Source organism: Marmota monax, unplaced genomic scaffold, assembly GCF_021218885.2.
Source record: "Marmota monax isolate L192 unplaced genomic scaffold, Marmota_monax_Labrador192_F-V1.1 WCK01_AAM20220418_F8-fsc00050, whole genome shotgun sequence".
In the NCBI taxonomy this organism is placed as follows: Eukaryota; Metazoa; Chordata; class Mammalia; order Rodentia; family Sciuridae; genus Marmota; species Marmota monax.
Window position 1 is genome coordinate 2,623,361 of NW_026694552.1, and position 13,216 is coordinate 2,636,576.

Sequence of the window (13,216 nt, forward strand, 5' to 3'; positions counted from 1 at the left end):
TTTGAAATTTAGAAACAAATTTTATTTAAGATCTGAAATACAATTCCTAAAATATCAACTTCTCCAGAAAACTGTGGCTACACAATAATGCATTGCCTCTATCATGTTAGAACGTGCATTAGACTCAAATACAAAAACCATGAAACAAACCACCATCCTTCAACAATTTGAGCAAAGATAGAATGCCTAAGGAACAACATAGATGGATTTGCAGAGGATGGGCTGTTTTACTTCAAGCACCATAAAAAAAAAGAGCACAAATGCATGGGTTTTCAGGTATATACATTAAGTTGAACCTTTGGCACTAGGAATCAGGGCGTTTCGTCACATAGCATTTAACACATATTAGAAAATTGTGTAGTGTCAAAGGGATAGAACCACCAGCATTCAAGCAATGTTGTCAACTAGGCAATAAAATGTTCTACTGAATGTTTTCTTCTTTATCTAATTACTGCATACACTGGTAGCAACTTTGAAATGAGGAAAGGAGCTTGTACTCCTTTTATTTTGTTTAAACAGAACAGAAAACAAACTGAAACATAAGCCCTGTTATACATTAACAATTTTAAAGAACATCAATTTTACAAGGAAAGGACTAAGAACAGAAAGTGTTTACAGATACCAGACATAATAGTGAGTGGTCAGTAGACCCTCACAGGGCTTTGCGGTGGTACTCAGCAGAAGCCACTTTGTAATCACTGGCAGTAAACAGAGATGCAGAATTCTTTGCCAGGTATTTTAGGAAATCATGCAGATAGCCCAACAATAATGCAAGGCTCTTCTCATCAAGGGGCGTATAGGCCAACATTGCTCCAATTCTTACAAATAATCTCAGTAGGTGTGGCGCTCCATAAACCTGGGACATTGGTGCATCAGGGTGGGCCAAAAGGATCTCAGCATACTGGGGCCTCTCAAATTTGTACAGCAGCTGAGTGCCCAACATCACATTGAAATACTCTTTTATTCCTGCCACAACTTCATTAACCGCATATTCCTTGTTATCAACATTCCCCTGTGATTTCTTACAATTGGCATACTCTTCCAGAATAGCATCTACATTCTTCTTAGCTGGGAGCTGAAACAGCTGCTTCTGCCTGGTTACCAAGTCCCAGTCTTCGACGAGCCATGGTTTTAATTCTTCAGGAATCTTCACTTTAACTTCCATTCTATTCTTAAATGCCTCTTCACTTTCCACAGTGGGGTCAGCCCGGGCCCTTTTCTTCCGTGGGGGCTGGGGTGCTTCACTGGTACTGCCACCATCTCCATTTCCAGGGGTCTTCTGTTTGTTCTTTCTTGTCTTCCTCACAGATCCCGAAGGGGGGTTTTCTGCAGAGCGACCCCCCCATCTTCCTGGGAGAGCTGGCTCAAGATTCTTTGGCTGTGGAGCAGCTGTCTTCTTTCCTGAGGAGGCCCCTCTCATCTTACTTCTCTGCATGTTGCTTCGAGTTGGTTTTTTAAAGTTGTCTTCTTCGGCAGATTGTTGTCCACGAGTTTGAGAACCCTGCTTTCTGGAACTCATTCAACCCTGTTTTTATTCCAACCACTGTAAATATAAAGTATTTTACTTGACTGTTTTCTATGGTAACCTTTATCTTCATAAAAGCCCATAAGAGCAAAATACATGCTAACTGTCTTGGAATTTGGATCTCATATCCTATTTCAGGACCATTTATTAGTAACTTTCTACCTCCTCCCCCCATCCCACTGCTCATCAAATATGCCCATAAATTAGTTCTTCAATGCCATCCATAATCCAAGGAAGTAATTTTAGAGAAAGAAGGAATTAAATGGCAAATCATGAAAGGAACTACAGTTGAAATTAATTTCGCTGACTGGAGGCAATATAAGAGTAAAGGTTTTTGTTGGTAAGTCCAGATAGGCCTGAACTACTCTGATGACAGTGAAAACTGGAATTCTTCAGAAATTACAGAACTTATACTGAAGAATATGGTAACTGAGGAGAGAAAAAAGTGTAATTATCCTGTCATTTTAAGCCTGGGTAATTATTAAATTAACTAAGAATGATTTTAAAGGTTTGAAATCTGCAGAAAATAAAAGCACCGGTAATTCATTTGTTAGTTAATCTATTCAGTTAGTCATCTAATACTGCATATCTGCTTCCAGGCAAATACTATAAGTGTGAGGGATTCAAATATCTAAAGTGACAGTTATAAAATAAGACTAATACAATGATAGTTATAGGCATGGAATTTTTTTTCGAGCACAAGAGGCATATGATACCACTTTTGTTGACTACTCGCTGGAGGTGAAAAATTGGTGAGGGAAGAGCCAGTGATGACAGGTGGAGGACAGGTGATGAGGTCATTAGTATTTTCACCAAGTGAGACGCTATATATAGATGGAAAGTGACTTCAGGGGAAAGAAGTTTAGTGTTAGACTTATTGCATGTGAACTGTGCAGTTAAGCATGTGACTTTAAAACTCAGGTGAGAGTTCAGAGCCAGAAATGGAAGTTTAACAGTGGTTGTTATTTAGCTGGTAGTGGACACTGAAAGTAAGTGAAATCTTTCAGGGTTAAGAGAGGCAGAATTTCACGTATGGAATACTGGAAAACCTAGGGAAGAAAGATACTTAAGGGGTGAGAGACAACAAATGAAACACAAATGTTGAGTAGCCACAGAATTAGGAGAATGTTATTTTGGAAGCCAAAGAAATGGAGAATTCCAAGGGAAAGAGATTATCTAAACTGAAAAATTGCAGGAAGTAGAACTAATAAGATAAGGATGAAAACAGTCTCCTACTGTTCGTATGGTGTGACAGATGAAACAATTCCTTTGACTTACACAATCTTCCTTCTTTCCCTTCCAAGAACTCCTAGTGATTTCCCAGATGGAATCTTACAGATCTTCTGGGATGATCTGGAAGGATGAAGTGAGAGACACAGCCTAGAAAGGAAACAGGTATCTGCAATTAAGATAAACTTTTGTGAAGTCATCTAAGTGAAATACCTTTTATAAACATGGTATTCAATAGAGGTGAAAGAAAATACAAGAGTCAGTTTATCAGACGGACATTTATTCCAATTAGGTTCCAACACAGAGTTGTGAGACCTTGGACAAGGTAAGTATGCTATCAGCCTCTTCTCATTTATGCCTATAACAAATTATTCCTAGCCTTCACAGGCTTTTTAAAAAATTACATGAATGTGATGTGGCTGAACTGCTAGCACAGTATCTTATAGGGATACCTGCACATGCAAATGTAGATACAAAGATGTCTGCTGTAGTGGGGTTTGTAACATGGAGGAACTGGAAACCTACATATTCTTCAGCTTGTTAAAGTCAGGGAGATTCTGAAAAAGGGATGAAGACTGACCAGCCTTCAGCTAGGTATCTCCAGTAATAAGTTTCATCCAGAGAGGGTCACCAGCCAATCAATAACCCTTAAGACTCCTGTGGGCAGTTAAAGGGTAGGCCCAAAGGGGAAACCAGTTAAGATATGCTTGAAAATGAGAGCCCTGGATTAGGAAAACTTTTTAGTATCACTAAGCAAACAGTACCTTCTAACTGCAAGGACACAAAGCTTTGGGCAGGCAGTGAAGGGCAAAACCAACCTTCAAAGTAACACAATCTGTGAATATGATGACTTGCCCTGTGGGAATCAGAAACCTGGTTAAGGAGGATAGACACAGCATGTAAAGATTCAGATAGTGGTGTGTATCATGATGTTATCCCTTTCAAAATGTTTCTTTTTAATAAAAAAATGAATTTGCTATGAAAAGATAAATGGTCATTAGCAATTCCTTACTGAGAAACTTGATAGCTGAACCTACTACATACACTTGCATATACTGCTTCAGGGATCCATGACAGACATGGATCTCTGTGCCTGTCTTCACTAAAAAGCTGCCATTATTTATCACCTTTTTTAAACTGAGTGTTTGAGTTTCATACTGTTAATATAGCTTACTCAGCATACCTACTCTTTGTCCACCAGGCTTTAACTAAATACCAAGAAAAGTCCCACCTCCTCTCTAAATCTTTCCTATCCTACACCATTTCCCCAACCTCCAAAACTATACGAAACTGTATTATTCAATTCAATTTGCCACAGGGCTTGTACTATACCTATCCTACTTCTTGCACAGCAGCACTTAAGTCCCTAAAATGGAGATATAAACTAGGGGTAACAGTCACTTTCCCATCTGCTTCAGAAATTGAGAAAACATGTTTATATTTGCTACAGTTTTGCTTTAATTTCATAAGTTTATTTGGTCTCTACATTTGAAGAAATTAACTCATACAATTAAACAACAGATTTCATTAAAAAAAAAACTATTGTAACGAATCTTTTTCCCATGTTAAGGTTATAACACATATGCTTTCAGAGCTGTTCTGAATGGCATACCTTAGCCACTCATTTTCTGGAAATAGTCTGTGTTCTACCAGCTATTCATCCTTTAACAAATTATTTAAACATAGTATAAACACTTTTGGATAATTTCCTTTTGTTCCTATAAGACTATAAGAAGCAGATTTAGGGCTGGGTTGTGGCTCAGTGGTAGAGTGCTTGCCTAACATGTGTGAGGCACTGGGTTTGAGTCTCAGCACCACATAAATAAATAAAAGTCCATCAATAACTAATAAAAATATTTAAAAAAGCAGATTTAGTTGGCCAAGAGATAAAACACTTTTAAAGCTCTTAATGTTGCCAAAATTTCTTCTTCCTCTATATTATATCAATTTATAATCCTAAAAATAGCAGGTAAAAATGTCAATCACAGTTCGGTGCACAAATCCCCAGCAACTCTGGAGGCTGAGGCAGGACCACCTGTTCAAGATCAGCCTGAGGAATTCTGCAAGATCCTGTCTTTGGGTTGGGCATGTGACCCAGTGGTAAAGTCCCCTGGGTTCAATCTGCAGCACAGCAAAAATCATATCCCATACTTTGGCCAGCAATGGAGAATCTTCACTTAAAAATGTATAAATCCGCTAAGAAAAATGGATCACTTTCATTGTTCAGTGGGCACCAACATTTAAAAAATGTCCACTGTCCATTTGTTTTTGTCCTTGAGTTCATTGGAGGGCCCCAGAGATTGAATCCAAAGGTGCTTAACCACTGAGCCACATTCCTGGCTCCCTTCCCCTTTTCTTTAAATTCTAAAGGTCTCACTAAATTGCTTAGAACCTTGCTAAATTGCTGAGGCTGACCTTGAATTTGTGATCCTCCTGCCTCTGCCTGCTGAACAGCTGGGATCACAGGCATGAACCACCAGGTATGGCTCATTCTACAAGTGATTTCAACACTTGTAGAATTTATTTTGGGGATGTGGTGGGTATGGGTGTGTACTGTGATTGATCTCAGGGGTACCTGACGACTGAGCCACATCGCCAGCCTTTTTGTTTTTTTTAAAGAGACAGGATTCTCACTGAGTTGCTTAGTACCTTGCTTTTGCTGGGGCTGGCTTTGAACTTGTGATCTTCCTGCCTCAGCTTCAGGAGCCACTGGAATTACAGGCATGCACCACTGTGCCTGGCCAGAATTTCTTTTGGCAAATATTTCCCCCTTGGGTATTCTTTTAGTCTGATTTTAGGATTTTTAAAGTTCTATATTATCAGATGGGTAGTTTTTCCATCTAAGTTTAAAAATTAAGAACAAAAAATGACATTTTATAATTTTAAATATATTCACCTTAAAAATAACTACTTTAATTTTTATTCATAACAGAAATATGTAAGTTCATTTTTCCATACCTTTAGCAACACTGTTTTTTTCTTTTTCTTTCTTTTGTTTACGGTGCCGAGGAACAAATCCAGGGCCCTGTGCATGCTAGGAAAGCTCTCCAGCACTTAACTACACCCCAAAATACTTCTTTTAAAAGAAGTTGTTCCCCCCCCCAATCTAACACTTAGTAAGGTACTTTCATTTGAATTTTTTAAAAATATTTTATTTTTTAGTTGTAGTTGGACACAACACCTTTATTTCACTTATTTATTTTTATGTGGTGCTGAGGATGGAACCCAGGGTCTCGCACGTGGGAGGCGAGCGCTCTACCGCTAAGCCACAACCCCAGCCCTTTTTATTTGAATTTGTGAGGTATTGAATATCTCTTTTAGGCCATTTTATCTTTTTTCTTATGAGTATTTTCATTACCTTTTCTATGAGGTCTTTTGCTGCTTTATTGATTTATAATAATTATGGGTTTTTGTATGTTCAAAATATTTCAAGTGCTTAATGATATCATACTATGAGACCGTGTGAATATGCATTATTTCATTATCACAGACAAAATTGGTCAATATTTTCCTTTGTGACCTTTGGCTTTATGTCATGCTTAAGAAAAGGCTCCAAAACCAATATTGTGAAAGTGATTTCTTATGCCTTCTTATAGTTTCCCTCAAATTTATAACAATCTTTTCCTAATATTCATTACTGAAGAGTCCATCTTTTCTCCAATGATTTGAAATGCTATTTCACAACATTTCAAATTCCCAAAGTAATGTGAGTCTTTTAAGGTACCTTCTTCCCAATGATTTTTGATTATTTAGTTTTAAAGGTATCACTGTGTTGAGTCCATCCACGTCGGTGCTATATTTTAATGTTCTCACACCAATATCATGATGGTTTAATTATTAGCTCAAGACACAAATACTGCCCTAGAATAACACTTGGAAATGGGCACCAAGGGTGTTGATGCAGTATTATTTGAAATAGCAGAACACTGGAGTAAATCTACAAGGATATCAATAGTGAATTGGCAAAATAATGTGTTACAATTATAATATTGAATATCATGCTAGTTAAGGGAATGTCACTACAACTGAAATCACAACTCTTATGAATAGACATGAAGACATTCAAGATAGTACACAAGTCTGGAAGGAAACAGAGCAAAATGATAAAAGTGATTAATTCTAGGGAGAGTAAAAGGTGGTGAGAAAAGTAAAATTGAGTCTACTCTATAATTTGTAGGGATATCATTTGGATCGAATTCCCACCTTCCTTCTAGATTCTGCCCATCCTTAGAGATCCAAGTCAAGGTCTTCCTCTTTGAAGCTTGCTCTTTCAAATCACTTTGGCCCTTGCTTTCTCTGAGCTCCTATTGACCTAATGGTCTACCCTCCCCCATCAGCTTTTAATCATTCCCTAAATGGCCTCATGGAAAGGGGTTCTGAGCCTACCCATGTAATTTATCTCTTCTACCAACCAGGGAAGGACCCTCCTATAAAACCTAGCTTTCAAAAGGGAGGAAAATAAAGAAGAAAAAATACTGTGGCTTCATAAGAAAACACAGCTGTCAAGAGATGGGAAAATCTTCCCTCCCCTCTTCATGTAAGCAATCGGCCATTTGTGAATCAGACTCCAAAGGCTAACATCTTTTGTTTATGTGTGTACTAGGATGAGTGTAATTATAAACTCCTACAGTCTGGTGGAAAAAAACCTTTAAATTCACATGTGCCATTGTTAGTTACATTTATATCAATTTTCTGTTTTGGATGCTGAACATTTCCTTTGTTTATCAGATTTTTTTTTAGTCTGAATAAAGAGAAATAACATAACAACTATTAGCAGAGTGAATATGGTATGATTTGCTAGTTAAAATTATGGCTCCTGGAAATTATCTCTGACTTTTTTAGCTCACTGAATATAGTTAAAAACCTTTAGATTGTTAGAATAAGCCAGAAGCCATAATTTCAGAATTCTAGTAGTAACTGCTTTTTCTGGAAAATTACTGAAATCAACAATATTAATTTTCTTTCATTTCAAAAAAGAGGTATCCATTGTTTTAGAAGTGTTTATAAGTGTCCACAGGGAAAACAGGATGTGTTACGTACTGTCTTGGTTACATTACATGTAATCCCCTCAACCTCAACAATCATATGAAGGAACTATTATTATTATTATTTGTATTTTACACATAAGAAAGCTTAGGTACAAAATAAATATTATTCTCAGGATTCACAAAGTTAAATGGCAGAGCCAGAATTTAAATTTAGCAAGTCAGTTATTTAATTTCAACCACAATACTATTCTGCATCTGTAGCAAAGAAATAAATAATGTAATATTTGGATATGTAAAATTACTGCAGGGGATCCATTTTAGTATCTTTTATTAAAGGATATAAAATTATGCAGCCTTCAGATGCTTATTCACTTTCTGTACTAGAGGCAGCAATAGATTTGCCTCCATTATTCCTTTTTCAGAATTTACTTTCCAGATAGGAGGCTTATATTCAAAATATTCTTGGACAGTTAAGAAGGTTATGTGGTATTTTCTTATTTGAGCACTGAGGCCAGGAGAAGGAAGGCACTTACCCAAGGCTCTGTAATCAGGGGTAGTTCTGCAAACAGATCAGATCTCCTGATCCTTACTGTAAGGCAAACTTAGCTTTTCTGATGGTGATCTGGAAGGTCAAACAAAGGGACAGGAAAGGACATAAAAATATATGAGATGATGATTTTCTTCTTCATGAGCCAATGCAATTTTATCACACACAAAGGACACCAAAGCTGATAAATAATGTAAAAATGATTTTCCCCTTTCTTGTGGTTATATTTTCAAATTTACTTTGTTGAACCTTTATCTAATTTTTGAAAAATGTTTACTCTTTATTAAGGATAATCTCAAATGAATAAAAATGTAGAGGGAACAGTATTACAAACCCACGACGAATCCATCATCTAGCTTCAGTAATTACCAACTGAAGGCCATCTTGTTTCATCTGTAACCCCACCCACTGCTCCCCCCCCCTGACTTTTTTAGCTCACTGAATAGCTTATTTCTGTATAATGAAAAATTCCAAAAATATACCAAGGAAAACATTAATATAAAGAAACCCATCTACCCTTCATTCAGCTTAAATGATTATTAATTTAGAGCCCCATTTTTTTTTCTTTATACCCCTCCTCCCCATTTCCTTCTACCGCTGAAATTTTGAAGCAAATCCTAGTCATCCAACATATTTTGAAACCAATCTCAATATACTATTTAATCCTTAAGCATTTATACATATATGTCCACAAAATAGACAATTTGAAAACATAACCACAATCCCACTGTAATGTCTAAAAAAACTGACATCAATTCCTTAACAAACATCAAATATCGAATCCGCGTTCAAATTTTCCTGATGCGTCTTAAACGGGTTTTTACAGTTGCCTTGCTCAAATCAGGATCCAAACAAGGCCTACTTATCGCGCATGGTTCATCTCTACCTCGCTCTCGTTCCCGATCTCCCCCCTCCCCCCATCTTTTAACTTTTCAATATGGGAAAATTCCAATCCCCGCGGTATGAGGCATTTCTCAGGTAGCACATTATTTCATCGGTAAAAATTAATTTATCCCTTTTATCTTTAATTTCTTCTAGGAAAGATGATATGCAGAAAAGGCACTATAATGACAGTATTTACATCAACTATAAATTTTCTCATTCTGTTAAGCGAATATTTATCTCCGTTAACAATAGCTAATTATCTTTAAGAGCCAGGCTTCTTATTAGGTGCCTTCTACGCACCATAATACAGTACACGTCTGAGTACACGTCTCTGATGAGGTAGATACTATTATTATCACCATTTTACAAACATGGAAACCGAGACACAGAAAGAACAGAAGCCTTGCCCAGGCTGGGCGTTGGCGAACAGGAATGAATCTAGCTCTGCCGATCGTAAAGCCACTTGCTAATCCTGTCTATATACACAAGAAGAGGAAATCATCGATCCTTTTTCCCCACCCCCACCCCGAAACCTGAAACGAGAATCCAGTTCTTTCCAGCGGCCGACGTGTGATCACTGCCGTCCCTCCAACCGCCATAGTAAAGCCAGGTTTCTCTGGCAACTGATATCCATAGGCAGACACGTCACTCTGGAGGCGGGCCTATGCCCATCAACCAATCACAATCGTCTTGCCTAAGTTTTAGAATGTTCCATAACCAAATGATTGGACCACCACCCCCACGTCAGCAGTGACACTTAGCCGCAGTAAAGGCGGGTGCTAGCAACCTGCTTCTTCATGGTTAAGGCCTGAAACCAACCAACCATAGTCTTCCTTTAGTGCGAGTTTTAGCCAATGACGTTCCCCCTCTTAGGTTCTTAGCCCGCCCTCCGAAGCGCGACAGCCGTTGGGTCATAAGTCTATAGGGCAGAGTGTTCACGTGGCCTATTTTCACGACCCAGAGTTCCCCTGACCAGACCAGAGGGGCTTTTTTTTTTTTTTTCTCTTTCTGGCAGGGAGGCATTATGGGTTTGTGCCCCTCCCCCAGCTGGGAAAGGAAGTGTCTACGTGGCCTGCGGAAATAGGATAGGCGGAAATGAGCTAAGGTCCCCGCGAGTGGGGAAGAGCGAGGTCAAAGTAAAGCCACGCCCCCGAGCCTGTTGCGCAATTCTCCGAGCAGGGGAAAAAAAAGGCAAAATCGAAGTTTTGATGTGTGTGCGCGAATGGGGGTGGTGAGTGCTGCTGGCGTGTGGGCCAGGGTGTACAAGCGCGGGCAAGTTCGCGTGGCCTGGGGGGTTGGGGTGTGATCGCGCTCCAGCCCTCGTGGCGCCGGAGGAGGTGGGTGTGCGCAGGCGTCCGCCCTAGCTTTAGGGCGGGGGTAGAGGAGAGTGAGTGTGTACGTGAGCTCCTCTCTTTTGGTTTTCTATCTGTATATGTTTGAACGGCAAGGAAAATAATTTAGGCAAGGTGGTCATAAAAAAAAAAAAGGGGCTTTTGTTCAAAGTAGCTCGGCTACCCTACCAATTTGATTTTAGACCCTGAAGGTACACTTTCCTTCCACATTTTTCTTTTTGCCAAAATCCTATTCTAAATTAGTTCTCCAATAGTTCAGAATCATACCTTCCCATTCCCATATTAGCAACAACAAGGGGCGGCTTCAATTCTCTAGTATCCTCCCCTCTCCTGCCCACCCCCACCCCGCCCACCAAGTTGCTGGCAGTTCTCTTTGCAAAAGTATTTTCCAGTGATACATACAACACACTTCCCTTCCCCTCAGCTGGCGATCCCAAATTCCTGTGATTGCCGAGTTTCTCTTACCTTTTTGTTCCTGGTCTCCAAGCACTGTGTCCTTCCTCAAATACGCACTCAGCTAATTTTCCAGAAAGTTCTCTGGGTAAGGTTTATACCTCTCAAGCCTGCCGCTAGATGCCGCCAAATCCCAGTAAAGGATTGGCTGTTTGGTCCCTGGAATTATGGGATTTGTCTTCCTCCCCGGCCCCCACCTTCCTGGTTTGCTGAACAAGCCAAACAATGGGGGCAGCAGAGGGTAGGGGGGGGGGGGTTGTTGTGGATATTCTTTTAAGGAAAAATAAAAAAACAGCGTCTGTAAATAACCCTGTTAGCCAGAGGTCTAGGACCCAAGATCCAAATATTTTTGCAAATTTCTTTCCTTAAAAAAATCCCCCCTCTCTTTTTTGTCCCTTGTGTCCCCTGCCCCTTTGGTATTGGAGATTGATCCTTGAACCCAGGGGCACTTTACCACTGAGTACATCGCCAGCCTCCTTTTGTTTATGTGTTTTTACTTTTATTTTTTTGGTACTCGTGATTGAACCAAGGGGTGCTTAACCACTGAGCTGCATCCCCAGCCCTTGTCATTTTCTATTTTGAGACAAGGGTCTTGCTAAGTTGCTTAAGGCCTTGCTAAGTTACTGGGGCTGGTTTTGAATTTGGCAATCCTCCTGTTTCAGCCTCCATAGTCGCTGGGATTATAGATGTGTGCCACTGCACCTGGCTTGTTTTTTATTTTGTGTCAGTTCAGCAGAATTATGATGGTGGGATTATTTCATATCTGTGTAGTCAACAAGTATGGGGACTAGGATTTGAACTTTACTTACTTCTTGAGCCTAAGCCCTTAACGGTACTTCTTTTGTTCAACCATGATAACTTATCTTGCAGCTAAGTTGCCCAAGCTGTCCTCCAATTTGCAATCCTCCTGCTTCAGTGTCCCTGATTGCTGAGGTCTGGTTCCCTTGGAGTTTTTAGAGAGTTGAGGAATGACCCTAGGTGCTGATGCTGGTGTAAATCCAACCATTTTGCTCATAGTATTCCCAGATGGAAAATAAAGATGACTTTAGTTAGCCAATAAAGATCGGTAACAACTGAGAGGACAAAGTTAGACCCTGGAATTGAAAACCGATTTTTTAAAAAGTTTTTATCAGGTGTGTTTACACTCTTATTTTCAGTAGTGGTAATACTAAATTTTATTGTGTCTTTAGAGCTAGACACTTAATTGTAAACCTTCTTTCACTACTTATTAGCCATCTGACCCTGGGAAAATGTGTTTAAGTTGTGATCTTCCTTTTTTTTTTTCATGCTTTCTACATTTTAGATGTTATTTTTATAACCTTCATAGATATTCTTTTTTCTTTCCCAAATTCTCATTAGATGGGTACTACTACATCAAAATCACAACAAAAATCTTTCCCTTATCAAGCCTGTATACTTGTACACATAGCAGCCAGGGATTTTTAAAGAACATTAGTTCTCAAAAGTATCTTCTGGACACACCAGAAGTATCAGCATCATCTGGGGAGTTGTCAGAAATTCAGATTCTCAGGTCCCACCTCAAACCTAACAAATCAGAAATTCTGGAGGTGGAATTTGACAATCTGTATTGCTATAAACTGCTCCAGTGATTCCAATGCACATTGAAGTTTGAGAACCACCGCTTGGTGGGGCAGAAATGCAATGCTTATTTTTGTACACACCACTAGAGGGTGCCACAGAATGTAAAGCAAATATATATATATATATATGTATATAATGTGACAATGCATATTATCAGTCCTGGTTTACAGATTGAGGACCAATGTGTAGTGCCAGACATAGCTCATGCTATGGTAACCTTGGGTAAGTTACTTCTGCATCCTCACCTCACACCATCAATAAAAGTGAACACCCCCTAGCTCTGATGCTGAAAGGAATGAGCAGAGGAAATCACTCTTTTGGGGGCATTTACCATTATGCATTTAGTATAGTAGGCCCTTTTACATACCTTATGTCCTCTAAATCTGTACTGTTCAGCAGAATTGTGATGGTGGGGTTATTTCATATCTGTGTAATCAAGTATGGGGACTAGGATTTGAACTTTACCTGCTTCTGAGCCTAAGCCCTTAACAGTACTTCTTTTGTTCAACCATGATAGCTTATCTTGCAGAGCCTCAAGATATATTATAGGTATACCCTGCTTTGGCTAATGTTGACTGGAGTGTCAAAAAGAGGGTAAGAAAGCAAATCAAGTAAATGAAATATGCTGATGATT

General features: G+C 39.1%; 2 protein-coding genes across 6 annotated transcripts in view; one reads left to right on the top strand and one right to left on the bottom strand.

Annotated features, from left to right (window-relative positions):
• Positions 1-11,135, bottom strand: Morf4l2 (mortality factor 4 like 2). Of its 5 annotated transcripts, none has more exons than XM_046420772.2 (5): positions 10,993-11,135; positions 8,277-8,365; positions 5,405-5,595; positions 2,804-2,905; positions 1-1,543 (listed from the first exon to the last, which is right to left on the bottom strand). In XM_046420772.2, exon 5 carries the CDS (start codon positions 1,517-1,519, stop codon positions 653-655), a length of 867 nt encoding a protein of 288 aa, XP_046276728.1. In that variant the 5' UTR covers positions 1,520-1,543; positions 2,804-2,905; positions 5,405-5,595; positions 8,277-8,365; positions 10,993-11,135; the 3' UTR covers positions 1-652. The 5 variants fall into 5 exon arrangements, with proteins under 5 accessions (XP_046276728.1, XP_046276729.1, XP_046276727.1 ...); XM_046420773.2 differs by lacking the exon at positions 10,993-11,135 and adding an exon at positions 9,709-9,850; XM_046420771.2 differs by lacking the exon at positions 5,405-5,595.
• The window catches only part of Tmem31 (transmembrane protein 31), a 23,049-nt gene continuing 19,957 nt past the window's right edge, over positions 10,125-13,216 (top strand). Inside the window, exon 1 of the mRNA XM_058571603.1 lies at positions 10,125-10,406. The gene's annotated coding sequence lies outside the window, so the exon portion shown is untranslated. The remainder of the gene's footprint in view (positions 10,407-13,216) is intronic.